The sequence below is a fragment of the Ylistrum balloti genome, unplaced genomic scaffold, assembly GCF_031769215.1.
Source record: "Ylistrum balloti isolate Yb309-2 unplaced genomic scaffold, AGI_CSIRO_Ybal_v1 Utg369978, whole genome shotgun sequence".
In the NCBI taxonomy this organism is placed as follows: Eukaryota; Metazoa; Mollusca; class Bivalvia; order Pectinida; family Pectinidae; genus Ylistrum; species Ylistrum balloti.
Genome location: NW_026782067.1, coordinates 366247 through 394009, shown reverse-complemented (window position 1 = coordinate 394009; position 27763 = coordinate 366247). Strand labels below are relative to the sequence as shown.

Here is a 27763-nt window from a genome sequence, read left to right as displayed (position 1 = left end):
GCTTTGTCTCTTACAATAAATATATGAACTATTTATCATGGTTGCTACGATCGCGTAACAATTTTAAACAGTGTGTTGTTAGGCACCTGTTGTGTTCGGGGATTGTGATGGATATACTGTCTTTTCTTTAACTAAACTTAAAAAAATCAGTATGGCAGACGATCCAGAACAACAACCTGATAATATTGCAGAAGAAGAGAATCAAGAAAAGGAAGAAAATGCAGAAGATGGCGAAAAAGAAATCCCGGAGTTGACTGTTACTGAAGAGCTCACAGAGGATGCTGAAGCGTTGAAAAATGAGCTCAGCAAAATCGTTGTGCATCCTCCTACGATAGATTTGTCGTAAGTGTTTATTTTTCACAAAATGATTATCAAAATGGATGACACCGTGTAAAGTTTTTAAATAGTATATGTAGCATGTGATTATAATAAGTATAATCGTCTGTTTTGTTTGCAAGCAGTGCCAGGCGTCAGGGTGTTATGCCTTTTTTCCGTAACTCCAATAACAATATTAGGACTTGATGGAAATGTATGTACTTATTATTGAATTGAAATATTTTTTATCTCTTGGTTCCCATTAGACACTTATATGTATTTGTGTTTAAACGGAATTCCTCAAATGATTTATTGGATATCACACTGTACTCAATGGTATGCAATGGTACAACAATAACATACACTTCACAGACGATCACTGGGTTTAGTGTGCTGCATTGAAACATATTAATATCCTTTTTGTCTGGTGTTGCAGAATACCAATGAAAGAATTTGATCAAACAGAATTCCCAGCCTCATACAAAGAAAATTTGCCTAAAGAAAATCTGGTTTTACAATATGCAGAGAATTTCCGAAGACAATATGTGCATTTGTACAGAGACAGAAAGCCACTGTTCCTCAACCCAGTCAATGAATGTGGAACAGAGGTAATCATATGATCATGATTGACCCATTCAAACATATTGTTCAAATTCCCATTGATAGCATCAATTGTTATCTGATACCATATGAATAATTATTCAAAGTTAACTCTAATGGATAAAAAAAGAAAAAGACAAATAAGATTATAAAATTGAAATATGAAATTGTGAACAGATAATTCAATCATTATGTATGTTCTTTTACTTATATAATATGTTTAAATTCTATGCAGAAATTTGTATGTACCACCATACGACCCACACAACTTGAATTTAAAGAGCTTTATAACTGGGAAGGAGCAGCTGAATTTGTTGCTGATTATCTCAACTTTGAGACATTGGAACCACCAACTGAACTGGTAGGGAAATTTTTGTTTGAAGTGATAGCTCCTAATTACTCTGTGTTCTGATTCTACATATGTCTGAAATAAGTATTTTATTTCAATGTTACAGTAATTCAAACTAACACCCTGCCAGGCTGGTTTTTTTTTTTATCCCTGGGTCTCAATTCTCATAATTTACAAAGCAAAACTGAACAGACTTGTTACCATAAGAATAACAACCAGTCTGGTACTCTTATGATTTTAAACTTGCATGAATGAATTTTCCCATTATTACAGCAACATCAATGAGTAAAAAAAAATTAAGAAAAATAGAGATCTAGAACTGATGTAGAGATGTAACTTATTTGTATCTAGAAAATATTGATGTATTTATCACCTCGTTTTAGACTTATACTGTAACTGTAATAATCATATTTTTAATAATTGTAGCCCCAGAGACTGCTTTCACCCACCACTATTCTAAAGCGTCAGAAAGGAAACTGTTTTGATTACAGCACTTTATTGTGCTCCTTGCTGATTGGAGTAGGGTATGATGCCCTGGTGGTTAATGGTTATGCCACACGAGAGACCTGTCTGGCAGATGAATCACGGGAAATCTGTCCTCTTATGAAGAAAAAAGAGGAGGTAATATTGAAATTGTCTGTTTGGTTTGACTGCTGTTTTTATCAGCTGATAAGAATTGTGTTAAATGATTAATGACATAATGTTTATATGCATTGATAAATTGGTGAGCAGAACATATGTGAGTGAGTGAATGTCATACTGTAGATGGTGATTGAATTTTAACAGAAAAACATATATTATTAATTTTTAAAAATTAGTTGGTGAATAATCAGGATTTCATGTTAAGATTGAGGTGTGAAAATATATGGATCTCTACCTGACATGTTTATTTTCTTGATGTATCCCAGTTTACTCCTGCACAGGCCTACAGCAGTGATAAATGTTAATTGTTGGGAATTAAAGGTGATAAATTATGTTATTTTCACATGTCAATCCTGCAGGTGAAACAAGAAGTTCAAAAGAAAGAACAAAAGAAGTATGCAGTAAAGGCTCCAAAGGATTTACGCAGCAAGTTTGAACTTAAACAAGATGCAAAAGCCAAAGCTGAAAAAGAAGCTGAGGAGGAGCAACGGAAAAAAGAAGCAGAAGAGAAAGCAGCTGTAAGTACTTGTTTTCCTCCTGATTGTGGTAATTTTTTTATACTAAGGTGTCACCTAATTTAGAGTGCACATTTCAATGTATTTATCTGTAAATTGTAAAGGGTTTCTTACTACATGTCCCAATGTATGTATACTACAGGGTGAAATCATCAACAAAATTTGGAATTATAAAGAGGGATAGAGATTCCAAGTAAAGCTTAAAATTACTGTTAAAGTTTTGAATTACTTATAGTCTTGTGTTTATTGCAGGAGCTAGAAAAGCCTCCTCCAGATCCTCTATATGGTCTGCGTGTACATGCTTGGGTGCTGGTCCTAGCAGGGCGAAGGGAAGTCCCAGAGAGTTTCTTTATTGAGCCTTTCACTGGCCTGTCCCATCCTGTGGACAGTCAGAACTACCTTGGTATTGAGACTGTATGGAATGCCACAAACTACTGGGTCAATATGCAGGATTGCTCTGATGGGGTCAAGGTGAGTACATAGCTGGTAAATGTACTGACATGTAAAAGGAGGTGACATTAATGATAGAACAATGATGCTTTAGGACTGAATTAAGAGACAGATTTAAACATTCCCAATATTGATATGTTTTCTTTACTATTTAACCTCTAGGGTCTCAGTTATGACCTTGGAGACTGTACACGATGGGAATACATGTTTCCTAACACTGAGAAACCCTTGCTGAAGATCCCAGATGTAGAGGATGATATAGGTGACCTGGATGATGATGAGGTAAGGGTGTACTGGTGATGTTTTGTCTTGAATATGACCTGTTGGATGTTGTGCACATTTTTTCTGTAATACTTTGAGTTTTTATCATGACAAATCAGGGATGGTATATATTGTGACTTTGCTGAAATTTCACTCTGTTTGCCTATGTTGCCAGCTTAGTTTTGAGAGAGAAGTGGTTTAGGTCAGCCATGAAGTAATGTTGTTTGGAGTGACTTCATCTCATCTTAGTTTGTCACGAAATTGTTGCTGGGTATGTAATTAAAATAACTTATAGGTGATATGCTGAGTATTTTCTTATTCCTACCTGTTTGATATTGGTTTGTCCAGGACAATACACCCATGTGTACTGAATATGTATGATATGTCTACTTGGATAATACAGCCTCAACCAAGGTTGTAATGCGAGAAGTAGCTCCATCACAACTATTTTCAGAACATAATAACAAAAGGTTTTAAAACATGAAACATGAAAAATGTAAATCAAGAGATTCAAGGTATTGATACATGTATTCGACATATAGCATGCTGAATAGCTACCAGGTTTGTTTAAATGAATAAACTTGACCCAAATTCAATGTCACAGGATTCAATTGTGTTAAAATCTTCAAACACCCTTTTAATAGCCAAATGTCCAGGATATTGATATGGTTCTGTAACATAATTGAGATAAGGGATACCAAATTCAATCAAATGATTGACCTTGACCCACTTTTAAATGGGGTCAGATATGTTTACAACTTGAAATTTCTTCTGTCAACAAGCAATAGGTCATGGGTTATGATAATTGGAAATTGCATGTATCAGATATAGGATTTAAAGTTTGCAGATATTGAATTTATGAACTGACAAAATCTTCTTTGCCAGCTGTAGAACAGGTGAGCAATAAGGCCTGTTTGGCCTCTATCTTATAGAGGTCTTTATAGGCTGATGACCATTAAGGCTGATGGACCTCTTGTCTAATATAATTTCATTTTTAATAACATGAATTAAAGAATTTTGTATATAGTATCTACAATTCATGATGACATAGAACAAAATTTCAGTGTGCATGTCCCTCCAGATGTTGACAGGATTGGCTGAGAGATCAATCTTCAACATTTTAAACAACATTTGATTGATACAACATGATAGGAATACATGTATTTACTTTGAATGCTGATGTTTATTGTAGATTTTTGTTTTTTGTTGGTTTATTGTTTTTGGTCAAATGCATCAGGGAAAGGTTTAGATTTTGAAAAATGCCAACTTCCTGAGTTTACTGGAGACAAGTAAGGCATATTTTGTACACCATCAAGTTTGAAAATGAAAGAAATGTTTTATATGTGTATATAGAATAGGGATATTCAAGCCTCTGGGTCTTAAAAGTATGGTAAAATCTTTCACAGAACTTTATGTTTGACCATATTATGTGACTCTAGTGTAGAATGTATCCTACATATGTCATGAAGTTTTATACAATAAGATAATGTAGTATTAAATGTTGTCATTGTTTGCTGAAACGGTCTAAAACCTACAGAGTAGAAACCTTTGAGTAAATAGAATTTCATATCATAAACTCACATATAAACTGGACGTATAGTGTAGGTAACCTGCCCCATGATGCTATATTTAATGTATGAAAGTGTCAACATTTCAGAATGGCAGTGAGCGGTTGAATGCTCTTCAACGTGACAACACACAGATCACCTTCTCTGAGGTTCTTTTTTATCGTCCTATAATTGTGAACCTATATCTATACTTATCAATCAGAAACAGTGATTGGGACAGTATAATGTCTGACTGGGTTGGGACACTCTTCCACATCACAATTTCAAAGTGTTGTTCTGTGTTCCAAGTCCTATTCTGAAACAAGTAGATCAGTTTTCTTTTATCATCACTATAAATGTTTCCTGTTTCTACAAATTGAACTACAAGACATAGACTACCTAGTTAATCACACCACCAGACATAGACTACCTAGGTAAGTACACCACCAGACATAGACTACTAGGTAATTACTGCACCAGACAGAGACTACCTAGGTAATTACTCCACCACACATAGACTACCTTTGTAATTACACCACCAGACATAGACTACTAGGTAATTACTGCACCAGACAGAGACTACCTAGGTAATTACTCCACCACACATAGACTACCTTTGTAATTACACCACCAGACATAGACTACTAGGTAATTACTGCACCAGACAGAGACTACCTAGGTAATTACTCCACCACACATAGACTACCTTTGTAATTACACCACCAGACATAGACTACTAGGTAATTACTCCACCAGACAGAGACTACCTAGGTAATTACTCCACCAGACATAGACTACCTTTGTAATTACACCACCAGACATAGACTACCTAGGTAATTACACCATCAGACATAGACTACCTAGGTAATTACTCCACCAGACATAGACTACCTTTGTAATTACACCACCAGACATAGACTACCTAGGTAATTACACCATCAGACATAGACTACAAGGAAATTGCTCCACCAGACAGAGACTACCTAGGTAATTACTCCACCACACATAGACTACCTTTGTAATTACTCCACCAGACATAGACTACTAGGTAATTACTCCACCAGACAGAGACTACCTAGGTAATTACTCCACCACACATAGACTACCTTTGTAATTACACCACCAGACATAGACTACAAGGAAATTGCTCCATCAGACAGAGACTATCTATGTAATTACACCACCAGACAGAGACTACCTTTGTAATTACACCACCAGGTATAGACTACTAGGTAATTACTCCACCAGACATAGATTACCTTCATAATTACACCACCAGACATAGACTACTAGGTAATTACTCCACCAGACAGAGATTACCAAGGTAATTACTCCACCAGACAGAGATTACAAAGTTTAAGTACCCTAGGTAAAACACTTTTGCAGTTTAAATTTAACAGTTTTATGACCTAAAGCCTTATGTGCAGTGACAGTATATACATGGTATTTCAAACTCTACATTGTGTGAGCCATCAGCAGATGTGTTCAACAAGTGACTTAGGATAGTGAGAACGTACTTTGATATTGTAAGGATGTGAAGAGTTATAATTTAACTAGTCCAGCATCTTTTATATGCTGTCATTCACATTTAATCAAAACCTTCCAAATCACTGTTATTATGCAGCCATGGAGTCAGTATTGTGTTGTACCATGGCATTTAAATTGTGTTTTCTAACTTTTGAATAACAATATCTTCATAGAGTTCAGGTATTGAGTTTGGCTTATGATGTGGTAAATGTACATGTCACAAAAGTACACACGCAGGGATGTGACAGGTTAATGGTGGATGGTGCCGTGTGCTGTGCTATATCAATAAATTTGTACCCAAGATATTTCAGGCTTACAGATAACATCCAGACCTTAAGGTCCACTTTATGGTCACTGCTATTGGTCATGTGCACAAAATCAAAATAATCATTGCATTTTGAGAGGAAAAAATGGATTGCTGTGTATGCTTGCAGCTTCAGATATAGAAAGAACTACAATTCCAAAGACAATATACCCAGAAAGCTTGTACTAATTATCTGCCTGTATTTTCAGTGAAGGCATATTATTGTGACTGATTGCTTTTTTTCTTTTACAAATTGCTGTCAGATCAATGATATACCAACTGATCTGTAAATTTCCCATTCAATGGTCAGTTTAAGATTATTAAGCCAACAGTGGTTGTCTATTTACTGTACATTTACATGATAATTTATAGATATAAACAAAATGTACTACTTCTAGATGTCTATTACTATATTACAGTAAATACTGTACACTCAGTAAATAATGTACACTCATTAAATACTGTACACTCAGTAAATACTGTACACTCAGTACACACTCAGTAGTAATGTACACTCAGTAAATAATGTACACTCAGTAAATAATGTACACTCAGTAAATAATGCACATTCAGTAAATAATGTACACTCAGTAAATACTGTACACTCATTAAATACTGTACACTCAGTAAATAATGTACACTCAGTAAATAATGCACATTCAGTAAATAATGTACACTCAGTAAATAATGTACACTCAGTAAAGAATGTACACTCAGTAAATAATGTACACTCAGTAAATAATGTACACTCAGTAAATACTGTACACTCATTAAATACTGTACACTCAGTAAATAATGTACACTCAGTAAATACTGTACACTCAGTAAATAATGTACACTCAGTAAATAATGTACACTCATTAAATACTGTACACTCATTAAATACTGATATTCAGTAAATAATGTACACTCAGTAAATAATGCACATTCATTAAATTATGTACACTCAGTAACACTCATTAAATACTGTACACTCAGTAAATAATGTACACTCAGTAAATAATGTACACTCAGTAACACTCATTAAATACTGTACACTCAGTAAATAATGTACACTCAGTAAATAATGTACACTCAGTAAATAATGTACACTCAGTAAATAATGTATATGTAGGTTATAAACATATTAAACAGGTTTTTACCTCCTTCTATCAGATTTTCCTAAAAATCTTAGGAGTTTCATGAGATACATGATTCTGCAAAATTCTTGTATAATTATATAACTAACTTTCTCAGTTTATATAAATGTATCCTAATTGCATGTTCTCACATAATGTTGTATCAAGTTTGATTTAATGAATTAATTAAAGGTTTCAGGGTCTACATGTTAACAAATTGAAACACAAAATCTAATGGTAAGGTTTTTGTTTTGGGGGATGATTGTCGTCTCTAATGTCTCCATTGTATTTATGTCTGAACATTAGAAGTTTAGATGATGTTGCCAACTATCCCACTACACATTTACACTATACTCATTCATTTGTAATTTTAGATGTTTGTTTTTAGATTTGCTGACTTCAGCTAGTTATTCCTATTATCACATTGAGTATACTTAGATAATCATTATACCTGCTAGGTTTAACATTTACGCCAATATTTCCCTGCTGTGATGTCCATAGCCAACAGCCTCATTTTAAACTTAACATGTAGTGTATTGACATGATGATAGATGTTGATAGACTCTAGAAGGCCTTACTAATCTAGTATTTTGTTCTACAGGAGGAAGAGAAAGAGATGGACAAAAATCTAGACCTGCCTCCATCCTGGGTGGAGCCTATTAAACTCTCCTTACGAGGTGGGTATTCTGTTATCTGTTTATACTGAATGGGGTTTTTGGTGTGTGTCCGTATACTGAAGGGTGTTACTTTGTTTTCTCATATTGACTTCGGTCATTCATTGATGTTTCATACATTGTTATGAAAAATTGCTGAAAATAGTTTGTACTACTGTTCTGTGAGTAAGTGACTTTCAGATGTGATAATAAATGTAGGTTTGTACTCTGTGACTAAGCGACTTCCAGGTGTAGCAGTAAATGTCAGCAGTTGTGACATGGATTTTAGGGGTGATAATTTAAGTCACTTGCTAACTGTCATAATGTGACTTGTAGACTTCCAGATGCGGTGTCCACAAGGAAAGAAGACAAAACTGTATAAACGTGCAAAGCTGGAAAAGTTTGCCCACTACTTGATGAAGGATGGCTTGGTCTCCAAATTATCCATATATGAAAACCGTGAATGTAGGTACTAGAGGTCCTTTCTAAGGTGATCTGAAAGTAAATTTATAGATAAAAACAACAGGAGTCTTACATAGAAAATGTCATAAAAATGAAATGTCTGCACTTGTGTGTGCTTTTATAATGTATAAACATGTGTGTGTTCCATGTAACCATTGCCATGCTAAATAGTCTGACAAAAATGTGGTCTTGTTTGAAATATTAATGTTGGAGTATAATAATCATTCTCAGATATTCCCAGCTGTCAATAGTTAGGATAGGAGTGGATTTATATAGTCATGACCGACAAATGTGTAAAGTCATTCTGGTGAATTTTAAAAGAATGTTAATGCTTTTGGATATCAAACTTGTGAATGTATCATAAGTATTTCTAGTAATAATGAAATGTGGTTTATGTTGCAGTGACAGACCTTATCATGGTACGAGAATATTTTGCACACCGTGTTGATAAACTTTGTACAAAAGTACACAACAATCGATCAGGCTGGAACACTGAGTTTTTTGACCCTGGCAGACACAAATGTCTCAAAGGTAACACAATTTTGATATTTGTTATACAACTGTTTGTTATTTTGACTGGTTTGTTTACAGTCTTGGGTCAGGTTATATTGGCTCATCAGGTCTTAACACTTTCATTACAATGCTACAGTCTCCAGAATGGTTTAAAAGTAGCAATCTATCAAGTATTGATCATACATAGATAAAACAGTCAGAAAACCTGATATCCATTGTTAGTCCCTAACAGTAAAATCAGGGGAAATCTAGTTTTCTTCTCCGTCCATCCCTACAGTGGTAAAAGTTTGTCTCACTTAAAATAGCATTGAATTATCTGAGACAACTTTGAGTTTCAAGGTTGTGGGGTCAAGATCAAGGACACTGTTACCAGTTTTAGAAAATTTTGAAATAATTACAGTATACAAGCTTGTCACGACTGAATATGCTTGTTTCTCATTGTTGGGGCAAGAGGTTTAAAATGCTTTACATATTTACTCAACTATACTTCCGTTTAACAATTTTCAGAGCACCAGTATAAGGCAAGCAGTCCTGGCCCGGAGAATGACAGAATCATGCTGTTTTATGATGAGGCCAGGGTGGATGGTCTAGTTAAGCGAGTTGAGAGCCTGTCTGAGATGACTGAGGAATACAGAAATAGGGATGATTACTTGTTCTACAAACAAGTAGAGTTTGGAAAACGGACAAAGAAGTTTGGTCCACAGGATGGCACGGGTGCAAACAACATGCGACCTATTGTGGTATGACTTTATCACTGATGTGCTCCAATTATTTATTTCTAATCAACATTTACAAGGGTGCTGTACTTATCCTTGTTTTCCTTTGTTTTCTGTTTTGGCTAGCACAAAACAATTCTCTTAATGACAAGGCAAACATCTGTGTCCAGTAAAATAATAATCAAATTTTCCCTTAAATGATATTGTAGTACAGTGAAATCTGCTTAATATCATGTTCCATTTGTCAGACAGAAATGTGATAATAAGCGGAATGTGACATTAACATTTTGCCAGATGTCTAAATACGTAATGTACATAGTACTCACACTGTCTATTTGTTCTCCAAGTCGGTCATTGTCATCAGGATAATTGAAACAATGAATAAGTTATGTGTAAATATTTTGGGTTGCAGAAGATGATTCAGAAGTTTCACAGAAACCCTAAAAAGGTGGCCAGTGAGGACGTTGCTGAGCTGGTGTTCCTGGTGTCAGAAGACAAGATCCAGGTGACCTATCATACAGAGGATACACGTATAGCCTCCTCAACACGAGAGTTCCTCAAACCTGCAAACTGGGACGAGAAAGGTGCTACCCTGACATTCAACCCAGAGATGCATCAAACTTTCCAGGTCTGTTCAAATATCTGTTGTCTTCTCATTTAATCGTTAAACTAAAAAAAAAGAAATTTCAGATTGATGCCACGATTCAATTGTGCCTTTTTAAAGGAATGATGAAATCATTTTCGCTGTAAAAGATTTCAAATCTCATAACTTATAATGGTTGTCTTTCTTTACTCAAAGCTATACACGGCCAGGATTTGTTATCCAAATTTTAGAGAGAAACATGCTGTATTTGCTTATTGTTGTTTTTAATAGGTGGACCCCACATCTCCAATGAACAAAAATGTGGAACTGTATGAGATGCTGCTAGAAATGCTCAAAGCAGAGGAGAAATGTCGTAATGAGGTCCGGGAGTCTGAGGAGGAGGTAAGGCACATGCTGTCTAATGTTATATCAATATTTATGTAAGCATTCTAAACACTCATTTCTAAACTTATTCATTATGTGTCTTTGTAAATGTGTAGTAACTTGAACTTGAGCATTAAAAAGAAATTGTAATGTGTATCATGCTACAGGTGCGTGAAGTATTGAATGAGAGGACCAAAGAAGAGACTGCATCAGAGCTGGACATTTCTGTTTATGATACAGATAGGAATGAGAAGGCCAAGAAACATAGGAGAGAATTGGTAAGTCCTTTCTCCTCCTGTCACTGTCAATCTCTGCTACCGCTGACCTCTATAAATGTCATGTCTTACTTCCAGCAGCCAGTCCCCGCTACTTGGCTCCACTCTCCACTACAAACTTCGACTCATTATAAATATCCACTCCCCACTGGTTACATCCACTCCTCTACAAATTTCATCTCTTCATTACAAACATTCACTCTTCACTAAAAATCTCAAAGCACCCACTATAAAACCTCTATTCCCTATTGCAACCTCCACTACCCACTACAAAACATTCACTCATTAACAACAAACCTCCACTCCCCACTCCACCCTCACCACAAATCTCCACTCCCCACTCCACCCTCACCACAAACTTTCAGTTCCCACTACCAACTCCATCCCTCACCACAAACCTCCACTCCCCACTCCACCCTCACCACAAACCTCCACTCCCCACTCCACCCCTCGCCACAAACTTTCACTTCCCACTACCAACTCCACCCCTCACCACAAACTTCCACTTCCCACTACCAACTCCACCCCTCACCACAAACCTCCACTCCCCACTCCACCCTCACCACAAACCTCCACTCCCTGCTCCACCCTCACCACAAACTTTCACTTCCCACTACCAACTCCACCTCTCACCACAAACCTCCACTCCCCACTCCACCCTCACCACAAACTTTCACTTCCCACTACCAACTCCACCCCTCACCACAAACTTTCAGTTCCCACTACCAACTCCATCCCTCACCACAAACCTCCACTCCCCACTCCACCCTCACCACAAACCTCCACTCCCCACTCCACCCCTCGCCACAAACTTTCACTTCCCACTACCAACTCCACCCCTCACCACAAACTTCCACTTCCCACTACCAACTCCACCCCTCACCACAAACCTCCACTCCCCACTCCACCCTCACCACAAACCTCCACTCCCTGCTCCACCCTCACCACAAACTTTCACTTCCCACTACCAACTCCACCCCTTACCACAAACCTCCACTCCCCACTCCACCCTCACCACAAACCTCCACTTCCTGCTCCACCCTCACCACAAACTTTCACTTCCCACTACCAACTCCACCCCTCACCACAAACTTCCACTTCCCACTTCCAACCCCACCCCTCACCACAAACTTTCACTTCCCACTACCAACTCCACCCCTCACCACAAACTTTCACTTCCCACTACCAACTCCACCCCTCACCACAAACCTCCACTCCCCACTCCACCCTCACCACAAACTTTCACTTCCCACTACCAACCCCACCCCTCACCACAAACTTTCACTTCCCACTACCAACTCCACCCCTCACCACAAACTTTCACTTCCCACTACCAACTCCACCCCTCACCACAAACCTCCACTCCCCACTCCACCCTCACCACAAACTTTCACTTCCCACTACCAACCCCACCCCTCACCACAAACTTTCACTTCCCACTACCAACCCCACCCCTCACCACAAACCTCCACTCCCCACTCCACCCTCACCACAAACCTCCACTTCTTGCTACCAACTCCACCCCTCACCACAAACTTTCACTTCCCACTACCAACCCCACCCCTCACCACAAACTTCCATCCTCACTACAAAAACTCTTATTCCATGCCTGTTACTCACTCTCACATGAGTTGTATGGAAAGAAAAAATCTACATGATACCTGAATGTTGATTTCGTCCATGACTTTTTTATGGGTTTAACATGACAATTATACATCAGCTGTGGAATATTGTTGGATATTTTATTCTGGGATTACTCTGGCATGAAGAACAATGTTATATCAGGTATTAGATTTGGCTCAGCTGAATGATTGACATAGTCTAACACAGGCTTATGTTGGATAACATGAAATCCCAGTTTCTGTTTATTTTTTCCTAATAGGAAATATACAAAGGGAGAGAGACTGAGCACACCAAAGGAGAGAGAATGAGTTCAATAATTGATTTTTTTGGATTGGTCCAGATAAGGCATGCATCAGTTTGATATTGTCTTGTTGAAGACTTTGTGATTTTTAGTCAGTGTGTTTTATTAGAGTAGTCTTTGTCATGTGTAGGTCCTTCTCCCTGTTCCTGTTCACCATAAGGGCTGAATTGAGGGAAAGAGGGAAATGATTTAAGCCAATTCAAAATGGTATTTACGGATGGCAATGGTATCACTTTAGCTAGTATAATTTGTATAGTGTATGTGTTGTAGATGCCTGCCACCCCATTGACCATTGTACCCTATGACCACTCGTATAATTTGTGTGGTGTATATGTTGTAGATGCCTGCCACTCCATTGACCATTGTACCCTCTGACCACTAGTATAATTTGTGTGGTGTATATGTTGTAGATGCCTGCCACCCCATTGACCATTGTACCCTCTGACCACTAGTATAATTTGTATAGTGTATATGTTGTAGATGCCTGCCACTCCATTGACCATTGTACCCTATGACCACTAGTATAATTTGTATGGTGTATGTTATGGAGATACCTGCCACCCCATTGACTGTTGTACCCTGTGACAACCAGTGTAATTTTTTTGGTGTAGGTTATGGAGATACCTGCCACCCCATTGACTGTTGTACCCTGTGACAACCAGTGTAATTTTTTTGGTGTAGGTTATGGAGATACCTGTCACCCAGTTAACTATTGCCTTCTCAGTGTTGCCACTACAATCTCTGTGTCAGTGTCAGTGAAGGCTATGTGTCCCCCTGGTACTTAAGGACATATATCACAATTAAATGTCACCATTGTTTATTTACAATATCTTTCCCAGACTGTCAGTCATGACAACATAAAATGTTGTATCATCAAGAATAAAAGTCACTACATCCTTTCCCTGTAATGGCTTTTGTTTATATGTGATGAGATCCTTCAGAGAAACACTGCTTTGTACAAATTTTCTGCCATTTGTAAAAGCAAGTCAATCATGTGTTGTTTGGATTCTCTTGTTTTATTTCTAGATAGAAAAGCTTGAATCAGTGTTCTTCATGATACAAAGAAAAACTCCAAGCACTGTTAATGATGAATTCTATGGTCAAGTGACCAGTGAAAGATAATTTAACAACTAAGAAGGATTGATGACTCATTGAGTTGTTTAGAGAGAAAACTCTGATGGTTTGAGTATTTACCTGTAAATCTATGAGATTGAGATATTGATTATGTATAAAAATCCTACTTTGATGATAACTGTTAAAAGATAAGGTCCAAAGATACTTGAGTTGTAAAATGAGAGAAGTGAATGTCACAGAATAAAATATTATCTCAAGATTTCTTTCGAGAAAAAATGTGGGTTTATCATACATCAGCATTTATTAGTAATGGTGTTTAAGCTTTGTTAGTGTGACAAGTAGGAGGAGACTTGTATAGGCATGGTGTGTGAGGACATGAACAGGATGCAGATTAGCACAGCAGCATAGTTTAATTAGCCAATTCTTTCCAGTGTTTCTATATAAGAAGATAACTCCTACTCCAGCTATGCGTGACAGCTCTGTCAATATGGCTGGCACACATTACTGATACAGAAGTACTTTGGTAATCTTGTTTCACCATTTCCGTTTAAGAGAATCTTCCTAGCATTACTTCTACTTTTAGAAGTATATCAGGAGCAGTACACTTTCTGGCATTTGAATTCTGCATTTAAGCCCCTATTTATATTCTCAATTACAAGATTTTTTCCATCATCCCTTTGCAGTTTTCTTCACTGCCATGCTTGTAATTGAATTTCTTGGAGTGAATTTTATGTGTACAATTTTAACTGTGGTACTTTTGTATAAAAGACAGCAGTGTAAGAAACAATGTGATCAATGTGTGAGTCATACCAGCATATAAAACTGCAAATCATGAAATCAATATCCAATTGAAAGCTTTCAGCTGTACAACACCTGAGTAACTGTACTAAATCCTTGTCAGATAATCCCTTGTACTTGTGTATATCAGTTGTTTCTTATCTAAATTCTAGCCCCTTAGTTTCCTTTTCCTCCTCTTCTTCAATATTTTCTCTTTATTGGTTTTCTCTTTATCTTTGCCCCATTTTCCAATTGTCTCTCAATCTCCTTTCTATTCCCTGTTCTTACAACAGTCCTTTTCTTTCAATATTTAAAATCATATCTTTAATCTGTTCTCATTTTCAACAAACTGCTCACCTTTTCTGTCTCATTGTACCCCTACCACCCCCTCAACATGTGTTTAACTAGGTATAATCATGAGATCTAGGTATAATCATGAGATTTAGGTATAATCATGAGATCTAGGTATAATCATGAGATCTAGGTATAATCATGAGATTTAGGTATAATCATGAGATTTAGGTATAATCATGAGATTTAGGTATAATCATGAGATCTAGGTATAATCATGAGATTTAGGTATAATCATGAGAACTAGGTATAATCATGAGAACTAGGTATAATCATGAGATCTAGGTATAATAATGAGATCTTGGTATGATTATGAGATCACTTTGCCTGTCTCATTGTGACCCTTCCACCTGATCAATGTATGTTTAACTAAGTATAACCTTGAGATCACCTTTCCTGTCTCAATGTCACCCTCCCACCTCCTCATTATGTGTTTAAGTAGGTATAACCTTGATATCACCTTTCCTGTCTCAATGTCACCCTCCCACCTCCTCATTATGTGTTTAACTAGGTATAACCTTGAGATCACCTTTCATGTCTCAATGTCACCCTCCCACCCCCTCATCATGTGTTTAACTAGGTATAACCTTGAGATCACCTTTCCTGTCTCAATGTCACCCTACCACCCCCTCATTATGTGTTTATCTAAGTATAACCTTGAGATCACCTTTCCTGTCTGTCACCGTCCCACCCCCTCATCATGTGTTTAACTAGGTATAACCTTGAGATCACCTTTCCTGTCTCAATGTCACCCTCCCACCCCCTCATTATGTGTTTAACTAGGTATAACCTTGAGATCACCTTTCCTGTCTCAATGTCACCCTCCCACCCCCTCATTATGTGTTTAACTAGGTATAACCTTGAGATCACCTTTCCTGTCTCAATGTCACCCTCCCACCCCCTTATTATGTGTTTAACTAGGTATAACCTTGAGATCACCTTTCCTGTCTCAATGTCACCCTCCCACCCCCTTATTATTTATGTGTTTAACTAGGTATAACCTTGAGATCACCTTTCCTGTCTCAATGTCACCCTCCCACCTCCTCATTATGTGTTTAACTAGGTATAACCTTGAGATCACCTTTCCTGTCTCAATGTCACCCTTCCACCTCCACAACATGTGTTTAATGAGGCATAACCATCAGATCAGAACAAGAGAGCCTTTTTCAGATGATCACTCCAGCAGTAATCTGATCTGCATGCTTTTCCTCATCCCAACCACTTGTCATTATTAAATTAGCCTTCTAATGAGAATGAAATAGGATCTGTGTACTGCTGTGATTACAATGGGTGTTAAGGGTTCCGTTGTTCTTGATACTATCAAATAGCTGCACAAAATTACAGTGAAAGGTGGAAAACAAAGGAGAAGTGGACACTAGGGCACAAAATTACAGTGAAAGGTGGAAAACAAAGGAGAAGTGGACACTAGGGCACAAAATTACAGTGAAAGGTGGAAAATAAAGGAGAAGTGGGCACTAGGGCACAAAATTACAGTGAAAGGTGGAAAATGAAGGGGAAGTGGGCACTAGGGCACAAAATTACAGTGAACAAATAACAAAATAAAGGGGAAGTGGGCACTAGGACACAAAATTACAGTGAACAAATAACAAAATAAAGGGGAAGTGGGCACTAGGGAACAAAATTACAGTGAAAGGATGGAAAATGAAGGGGAAGTGGGCACTAGGACACAAAATTACAGTGAACAAATAACAAAATAAAGGGGAAGTGGGCACTAGGCCACAAAATTACAGTGAAAGGATGGAAAATGAAGGAGAAGTGGACACTAGGGTAAAAAAATTACAGTGAACAGGTGGAAAATGAAGGAGAAGTGGGCACTAGGGCACAAAATTACAGTGAAAGGTGGAAAATGAAGGGGAAGTGGGCACTAGGGCACAAATTTACAGTGAAAGGTAGAAAATAAAGGAGATAGTGGGCACTAGGGCACAAAATTACAGTGAACAAATAACAAAATAAAGGGGAAGTGGGCACTAGGGCACAAAATTACAGTGAACAAATAACAAAATAAAGGGGAAGTGGGCACTAGGGCACAAAATTACAGTGAACAAATAACAAAATAAAGGGGAAGTGGGCACTAGGGCACAAAATTACAGTGAACAAATAACAAAATAAAGGGGAAGTGGGCACTAGGGCACAAAATTACAGTGAAAGGATGGAAAATGAAGGAGAAGTGGACACTAGGGTAAAAAAATTACAGTGAACAGGTGGAAAATGAAGGAGAAGTGGGCACTAGGGCACAAAATTACAGTGAAAGGTGGAAAATGAAGGGGAAGTGGGCACTAGGGCACAAATTTACAGTGAAAGGTAGAAAATAAAGGAGATAGTGGGCACTAGGGCACAAAATTACAGTGAATGGTGGAAAATAAAGCAGAAGTGGGCACTAGGGCACAAAATTACAGTGAAAGGTGGAAAATGAAGGGGAAGTGGGCACTATGGCACAAAATTACAGTGAAAGGTGGAAAATGAAGGGGAAGTTGGGACCAGTGCACAAAATTACGGTGAAAGGTGGAAAATAAAGGGGAAGTGGGCACTAGGGCACAAAATTACAGTGAACAGGTTAAAAATAAAGGAAAACTGGGCATGAGGGCTCTAGTTATAATGAGCAGGTTACAAAATATAGGAGAGGTAGACACCAGGGCACACATTACAGTGAACAGGTAACAATATGAAGGAGAAGAGGGCACAAATTACAGCGAACATGTAACAAAATGAAAGGAAAATGGACACATTACATCTAGTTGCACTTCTGTAATTTTATTTATTTTGAAATATTATTTATTTATTTTTATAATTTCTCCTTTTTGTTAATTTTCTATCTTTTTATGCACTTTTATATCAGCACAGGAGTGTATGATAGTATTTCTTTGACATGGAATAGTATAGTACATTACTTTGACATATTGTGATGGACTTTTGTCTATTGTCTCACCTGGGGCACTTGTTTGAAGAAAAATACAGATTTCTGGTACCTATACATTGTTTGTACAAAAGAGGTCTTTGATTTCATATCGCTTGTAAATTTGCTCTGGTTCAGTTTTTAAAGAATCGGGTCTTTCCTCAAAGTGTCTTACAAAGCCTCTACATATACAATGTACATGTTACTTCAAGATCCCATAATGAATTAGGCCCTCACAAGGTTTTTGTGATTTTTTTTTTTTTTTTTTTTTTGAGCACTCAGAATAGTATCAGCATGACGTTCAGCGTGACGTTCTTCGAATGTCTACGTTCATTCAGAATGTTATAAGCGTGACGTTCTTTAAATGTCTACGTTCATTCTAATATATTAGCATTAGTTAACTCAAACATTAACAGGACCAATATACAAAGTAAATACTGAGACAGATAGACAGCCATAAAGTCAAAGACACAGACAACACAAGGAGACAGAGAGACAGAAATGTAGGCAGTCAGACACACAGACAGACACACCCTGACACACCGACAATCAGAGAAACAGACAGACAGACATGCACACAATCATAAACATAGACAGCCACACTAGCAAACACATAACAGTCAAATAAACATACAGCCACACAGACAGACATCCTGACACACACACCCTAACATACACAGACAGACACATAGACTGACATACTCACAGACACACAGATAAATCACATACGGCCTTCCATGAAAAATGAAACGATAAACATGCGGACGACAGACAGATTGCGTTATCATCGGTTACAAGTCACAAATATTAAGATACACAAAAGAACGGTATACATAACAGATCCTAATCATAGACATATATGATATATGATAATTAGTCTAATTTTTTAACTACACAACAGAAGCATAAGAGAATTAACAAGTGTTATATTACATGTTTTGGAACTTCTCAAATCACGTCACATCAACTCTTTTTTTTCTCTCTTCATCACAGTGCTCGTTTTATACTTTTAATTGTAATCCTGTTCTTTACAAATGAGTTGTTTATTCAATATATATGTTTAAACATAGCTTGACATTTAACTTGTAATAAAAGAATGCCTCTTTCATTGATCTAGTATCTTATTAAGTATATTTTGTGCATATTCAATAGGCAATGTTTTCTTTTTATTGGACTTTACATATAAAATTAGATTGCTAACTATTACTGATTGAACTTTCTTCTGCATTTGATTGATACTATATTTAATACTATTATGTTTTATATCATTTCTACATTTCCACATTGTCCATTTGAATGCAATTAGCGCACTATTAAATAAAATAGAAAAGATACCTTTTTCCAGATAGCCCAGAGCTAATATTTCTGGAGTCAAAAGTTCATTCCTAAAACTTGGGAACTTCACAAATATTTTATTTCTGCATTGAATAAGGACAGATTTTACAACGTTACACGAGAAGAAAAGATGTAAAATATCCTCTAATTCTGTCTTACAAAAATGACATTTTCCGTCTGAATTACTAAATTTACTTATTTTTACTTCAGTATAAATGACGTTGTGTATACATTTCCATTGCAATTCCTTCATCTGTGTTGTCGTAAATGTTAATTCTATGTTATCCCAAACCAGTTCCCAGTCAAATTGTTTTTGAAAAGTTTGTTCCCATTTCAATTTGCAATTCGGTGTCAGATTTTTATTCAGTGTATTCATGATGATTTTAGGTTTTAATTTTCTCATAGTGAGCGGTTTCCCATCTCTTCCAATAATATTTAGGTTACTATCAATAATTGGGTATAAATAATCATTGTTCTCTCTGTTGTTCCCCTTTAACTCATCTAACCATACTATTGGAAAAGCATTTTTTAGTCTCGATAACTCAGACATACAATTTCGCTTATCTGTTAACAAAGAGTATATATCACAATCTTTTTTAAAATTCTTGTTTTGTACATCCCATATATCGTTGACTGTACAGATGCCACTTTTCGTAAATGAGGTAAAAAATAAAGGTTTTTCATTAAATTGAATAAAGTGGTTACCGAATAGCGGTTGTTTAAGAATCTCGTTTCTGTTTACATGTCTTAAATTTAATTTCTGATAAGTTGACCATGATTCTAACAGTTTTTTATAAAACAATGGAAAGTTGGATAGGTTCAACGTACGTATGTCCGCTAGTTTACAAACAAAAAACTCGATTCTGTATTTGTCATCCAAAGACCTAAGCCAGTGTTTGCCTATCGCGTTCCATGTATCAGTGTCACTTTTTAATATTTTGTACATAGATTTTACCTGTATACTAAAAACAAAATCTTTCACATCTATAATATTCATACCTCCTTCATGATAATGCTTTGATAATATTTTACGATTCACTAAGTCTTTTCTTCCGTTCCAAACAAAATTCCAAATTAACGAATTAATACTTTTAATATACTTTTCAGGTATACCTCGAGCTTCTGTCTCAAAGGCAATTAAGGAAAAGATAAGAGATCTTATAATTAGACTCTTGCCATATAAAGTTAAATGTCTACTTTTCCATACTTGTATACATGCTTTGATTTTCTTTATTTTCTCTTCCCATATCGCATTATTATCTATATTATAACCGTGATGTACACCTAATGTTTTTACATGTTTTTGTGTCCATGAGATATTGCTGTATACGGGTTCTTTATTCTTCCATCTACCTAAATATATTCCGGTAGTTTTTTCTAAATTAATTCTTGAACCAGACGCTGATTGATATACATTAAGCACTCTGAATGATTCTTCAATTGATTGTTCGTCAGATTCAAGGAGTTGCGTATCGTCTGCAAACATATTTATTGCAGTTTCTGTATTATCAGGTAATTTGATTCCTTTTATATTTGGGTTCGCTCTAATGGTGCATGCCAGTGGTTCCGCCTGAAGAATATACAAAATTGGTGCAGCCGGACAGCCTTGCCTCGCTGACCGCGATATAGGAAAATATTTACTTACAAATCCATTTGTTTTGATACATGTCTTAGCATTTTGTAAAAGCATGTTAATCCAGTTTCGAAATTTGGTTCCAATGTTAAATTTTTCCAGACACATATTCAACCATTCCCATTCAACCCTATCAAATGCTTTACTTTGATCTAAAAAAATTATCGCACCTTCTGTTTGTTTTAATTCCGTATATTCAATTATATCTTGTATAAGTCTGTTTGCGTCTGAAATATTTCGTCCAGGTACAAACCCCTTTTGGTCCGGATGAATAAGATAAGATAAATGTATTTTTAACCTATTTGCAAGAATTTTCGCGATAATTTTGTAGTCCACATTTAACAATGTCAATGGCCTCCAGTTTTGAATCAACTCTCTTTCACCTTTTTTGTAGAGTAAAGTAAGCATACCTTTGGTTTGAGACTCAGATAGTTTATTTTTCAGAAAAATTTCTTTTAAGACCAAAATAAATTCGAGTTTGATAATATACCAATATTTCTGATAAAATTCGGCTATAATTCCATCTTCTCCTGGTGACTTATTGTGTTTTAATTGATCGATACTTTTTACTATTTCCTCCTCTGTGATCTCTTTTTCTAAATCATCTCTTTGTTCATTAGACAATTTGTTTTGTACATGTTCTAAAAGTGATTCTGCAGCCCTTCTATCCATGCCTTCTGTCGAGAATAATTGTTTATAAAACTTTGTTTGCTCGTCTAAAATTCCATTTATGTCTGTTTTGTAATTTCCGTCATCTGATTTAATCCGATGCCAAACTTTTTCTTTTGCTCTAGTTTTCTCTAAGCTAAAAAAATATCTTGAAGAACTCTCATTGTCTTCGAAGTATTTGATTCTAGACCTTACTCTAAAACCATTCGCCTTTTGTTGATAATAATCTTTAATTTCATTTTTTAAAGAATTGACTTTCTCTCCTGGAACATTTTCCATTTGATATAATTTTTCAAGCAATAGTTCTTTCGATTTTATTTCACTTTCTCTTTTATTTAATATTTTAGAAACGTGGATAGTGATCTCTTTAATTTTTAATTTTGTTATCTCCCACCAGTCAGTTAGATTATTAAACTTGTGTTTTTCTAATTTCCATACCAACCAGAATGTTTCAAACATATTTTTGAATAAATCTGAACTAATAGTGGAAGCATTCATTTTCCATGTTCCCGGTCCCATTTCGACATTACCTATTTCTATTTCGGAGTGTAATAAATTATGGTCGCTGTATAAACATGGTATTATCCTAGTACCAATTATGTCATTGCTTAGGAAGGGACTAACGAAAATGAAGTCAATTCGGGATTTGGAATTCCCTCTGCTAAATGTATGTCCCTTTTTTTCCGAATTTCTTATGCGCCATATATCTATCATTTTATGTTTTTCTAATAGCGTCTTAAATTGTCTTGTACCGGGGTCGTCCCCATTCGTACTTGGAATTCTATCATATTTGTTATTCAAAGTACAGTTGAAATCTCCCAAAAGTATGTTATTTGTTTCCGGTATATTATTATCCAAGTATTCAAAAAATATTTTTCTGTTTGCGCACGTATTAGGGGTATACACATTTGTTAAATGAAAGGAGCAATTGTCATCCGTTGTCACTTTGCATTGTAAAAATCTACCCTCGTTATCCCTTTTTGATTCCGTAATTTTTAAATTTGTTAAACTTTTAGATAACAACGCCACACCTCTCGAAGCAGAACTACCATTGTTCCAAATACTATCGTTACCTCCCATATCTTTCCATTCCTTACTCCATTTATTTTTTTATTTTTTATTTATTTAGGTTTTTGTGATTTTTGACATATTTATCATAACAGGTATTGTGATTTTGAATGTAATAATTGCTATGTACAAGTCAGTACTGTCGTGTTCTGTCCATCAATACACCATCCAGCTGTCCGGGGATGTGATAAATGGAGCAGTGTTTTGTGGTATTTGTCTGCTGTGGTTTCACAGCATGTTGTTGGCTGATGTTGATAGACACTAACTATATTCACACCTTGTGGTCCTTCCTTCCAGGAGCGCCTACAATTGGAGGAGAGAATGCGCAAACAAGAGATGGACATTGACTACCTAGCCCCATTCCTAGCCCAGATGGGCAATCCAGAGAAAATCACCAGGCAACAGGCTTACCAGCTCAAGGAAGACTGTCTTGGTGATCTCAAGAAGCGCCTAATTGACAAAGCCAACCTCATTCAAGCCAGGTTTGAAAAGGTTTGTACCAATTAAATTCAGCCCAGTAGTGCCTGAGGCCAATCTCGGCTAGCACTAAGTGATTTGGTTGCTAGACAACAAAATCAATACCATATTACATCTCCAGGAAATCACAAAAGTCAGAACATTCTTTAATGTATTTTATGAAAAATGTATGAGTTACCATTGATGTTGTAGCAAAAATGTTATTATAAACCCATTTATCATGATTTCCCAGGTTTAACCATCAGTCCAGTCAAAGGAATTCAAATTAAGGTCAATTTGGTCTCTTGTAATTATGTCATTTTCTAACAGATGAAAAAATATTTTGATAATTTTGGTACAATTACAGAAAATGATGATTATGAAGTTAGTGTGACATTGATGGGATACTGTGCTTTCTCTGGTTTATCTATAAAGGAGGCATCGGTATTAGGCCTAACATATAGTTGACAATGTGTTCTAGTAAATATTTAGTACCTATCAAACCAGATGTGTATACAACAGTTATGTACTTGTATTTCTAGTATATCCGATTCTCACAGTCATTAGTTGTTGTTAGAATAAGCTGGGAGAGTGAATGAATGATTTTTATTAAACTATGAACATATGCGTTGGTTAAATGTTTGTTTGATCTTTATCAGATGTAGCCTTGACTTAAAGGTGGTCACTGCTGAAGAAAATGCCAATTTTCCAAAAGAATCAGACTAACTACAAATTGAAATTTATCTCTTAACATGCAAATTGGGTAGCAATATTTAGCCATCAAATACCAAGCTTTGCACATAGCACACATTTTGTCTCGCTCTTTGTGGTATTGTTGAAGCCTTATTTTTGATACACATTGCCAATGTTCTATATAAAGCTTGAAATCATGCTATTTTTAGGAAAGTATTCTTGTAGTCAAGTTGGACACTCGGTCTTATAATATGGTTAAGAAAACAGGAATAGAACTCTGACATCAATGTCTTTTTATCTGGAAAAATTGAAAGGTCATCTATATTTTATATGGTGAGGGATGACCTACTTTATAATTTAGCATTATTAGTTGGTGTAACGTAGGTATGAGATATTTTAGTTGGTATTGATTACATTAGATTGATAAAAAAAAACTGTATGTCTTCTGGAATGGTGAAAATGGTGTAACTGTGAGAATAGTGAAATGGTGTTACAATGGGAATAGTGAAATGGTGTGACTGTGAGAATGATGGAATTTTGACTGGAAATGCTGAAATGGGGTGACTGTGGGAATAGGGAAATTGTATAACTGTGGGAAAGGTGAAATGTTGACTGGGAATGTTGAAATGGGGTGACTGTTGGAATTGTGAAATGGGTTGACTGTGGAATGGTGAAATGGTGTGACTGGGAATAGGGAAGTGGTGTGACAGAAATGTTGAAATGGTGTGACTATGTTAACAGTGAAATGGTTTGACAAAGGGAATGGTGAAATGGTGTGACTGTGGGAATGGTGAAATGGTGTCACAGTTGGAATATTAAAATGGTATAACTATGTTAATGGTGATATGGTTGACTATGGGATGGTGATATGGTTGACTATGGGATGGTGATATGGTTTGACTATGGGATGGTGATATGGTTTGACTATGGGATGGTGATATGGTTGACTATGGGATGGTGATATGGTTTGACTATGGGATGGTGATATGGTTTGACTATGGGATGGTGATATGGTTTGACTATGGGATGGTGATATGGTTGACTATGGGATGGTGATATGGTGTGACTATGGGATGGTGATATGGTTTGACTATGGGATGGTGATATGGTTGACTAGTGTATATAAAGCCATGTGGTTTGATATGGTTATTTTCTTTCCTTAGGAGACACAACTGCTGGAGAAAAAGCAGGCATGGTACCAGCAGAACCAGGTGGCTATGTCGAAAGATGATGAGGAAGCCTACCTTGACTATTGTAGTGAGGCCTTGTTTAGGATACATATTCTTGATCTACGACTGGCAAGGTAATAAAGGAGAATATATCTCTTTATATTTAAAATAAAAAACAAAATTTGTATAATTTCAAGATAATGCTGTTATTAAAAAGATGCATATACTTACAGCATGGATTTATCTGCCATCTGTACATTCATTGACTTTTTCTACAAATTACAATTAGATATGAATGACGGAGCAGATGTTGTACAAAATTTCGTCAGAAGCATCCTTGGGGAAAAAGAGTAAATTTTCTATAAATGAAGGAAATAGAGCAAATTCTTTAAAATTCTACTCCTCCTCTAGTAATGGTTCAATTTTACCCAAATTTGGTTTGTAGCATTTTTTGGTGAAGGGGAATCATATATGTAGAAACAGTTGGTTTTGGTTGCCAGGGGCCAGAGACGTGGGACAGAAAAGGGGAAAAATGAGCAGATTCTTTCAAATCCTACTCTTCCTATAGAAATGATTGAATTGGCTTGAATTTGGTCTGAAGCATTCATAGCTGAAGGGGAATAAATTTTGTATAATCGCAGGTCTCCGCCCCCTGGGGCTACAGAAGTAAGGTTTAATGGGAAAATAGAAAAAGTATTTAATACCTACTCTTCCTGTAGGAATGATAAGAGTTTGCTCAAATTTAGTCTGCAGCAATCTTTGGTGAAGGGGAATCAATTTTTTTGTTAAAGATTTATCTTGGCTCCCTGGGGCCAGAGAGGCAAGGCCAAATAGGGGAAATGAAGCAAATTCTTCTAATCCTACAGGCTGTTGGAATGGTTGGATTTTACCCAAATTTAGTCTAAAGCATTCATGATTGAAGCGGAATCTATGTTGTATAAGCAGGGGGTCTCAGTCACCTTTGTTGTTGGAGAGGCCGAATATGGGAAATAGAGCAAGTTTTTTATATATCCTTCTCCTTCTCTAGGTGGATCTAGCCCCCTTGAGACGAAGCATAAATTGTTTGACTGACCCCTAAGGACAGTGGGCATGAACTACTGGGGAAATATAATGTGTGTTGTGGGCTTGCAAATTTAGAATTCCTTTTTCTTTAAATTTGAATGAAGCGATTTCAGCCAAAGAAAGACAGGCGAGCGATACAGGCCCTATGGATCTCTTGTTCATCTCTTGCAATCAATATTACAAAATTTGTAAATTGATATGTCATGCATCTGAGTCAAATTACTGCTTCACGTTTACAAAGAATATCATGTAGACCCTTTAAAATATCACCATTTGAGTTCTAAAGCAGACAGAAAGTTTAATGCCACATGTTGTGAATGGTTATAAAATCTGATGTCAATGCTTAGAGTTTGAACCATTTGATTTAATTTGAGCCTTAGATTTCTCAATAGGAAATTGATTTTAGGAATTGTAGGGGTTGTTTGCTGTTAAAAATATCACTTTCTGACTCAATGACTTGGGAAAAAAAAGTTAAATTGATTTTGTGGATTTTGTAAATTAATATTACCACATCATTTGCATTGGGTTTTGTTGGAGTTGAATACAGATTTAAGGATTGGAGTGGTTTTAAAGTAGGTGAGAGGGGTTGGTTATGTAGGAGGTATAAACATATGTGACACTCCATATAAAGGAAGACTTGATACCAATCTATACATTTACATAATGGATGGAGCTTAGGAGTTCAACTGAAGGCTAACTAACCACTGGTCACAAGATTGAGGTCGCTGTTATGCACATTATAAGGGTGTTTGAGGGAGGTGGAGTGATTCAGTTAGAATGTGGAAGGTTGTCTTTAAATTATGTGATAACATCAAAGGTAATGATATCTGGAAATATTGTCAGGAGTCCTCACATGGTTTGATAGTAATTTAAATAACAGTGATTAATTCATTCCAAATCCTGTATTGACACACTGGCAAGTATTACATTTCAACTGTAGTGTCAAATTTATGTGCTTAAGACAACAGTTCTAACCTATATATAGATCAGGACTTATATGTATACATGAAGTGCAGGGATGTGATATCTGGGATTGTGTTGGGTTTAGTACCTTATGATCCGCTTTTCTCCCACTCCACCGACGCTACTTTTCTCCCACTCCACCGATGCTACTGTTCGCTTACACCACTGATGCCACCATGCACAGTCCTACTGTTACTATTCACAGCCCTACTGTTACTTTAATGTATAGTTTTGTCCTTTCAGACACAAGGAACAAGCCCCACATAAATACATGCAGCTTGAACAGAGGTTGAGGAGTGAAGAACGGCTGTCTGAATTTTTCTGAGCGTCATATTTTCAAAAAGAAAGTTTAATGCTGGACAAAAGACCTTTAAAGTGGTTTAAAAAACACTAATTTAAGTTTCTATCCTTTATTAAATTTCTGAACCTGCAATGACAGATCACCATTGCATTACAAATAT

The 27763-nt window shown here is 36.3% G+C and overlaps 1 protein-coding gene across 1 annotated transcript; it reads left to right on the top strand.

The window, feature by feature from the left end:
* Nucleotides 1-151: 151 nt before the first annotated feature.
* Nucleotides 152-27627, top strand: LOC132547798 (dynein regulatory complex subunit 7-like). The gene is made up of 17 exons (XM_060211602.1): nucleotides 152-342; nucleotides 752-923; nucleotides 1151-1276; nucleotides 1691-1885; nucleotides 2266-2424; nucleotides 2674-2892; nucleotides 3034-3153; nucleotides 8230-8305; nucleotides 8618-8746; nucleotides 9146-9274; nucleotides 9764-9996; nucleotides 10385-10600; nucleotides 10847-10957; nucleotides 11107-11217; nucleotides 23257-23451; nucleotides 25272-25411; nucleotides 27546-27627. Exons 1-17 carry the CDS (start codon nucleotides 152-154, stop codon nucleotides 27625-27627), a joined length of 2604 nt encoding a protein of 867 aa, XP_060067585.1.
* Nucleotides 27628-27763: the final 136 nt, after the last annotated feature.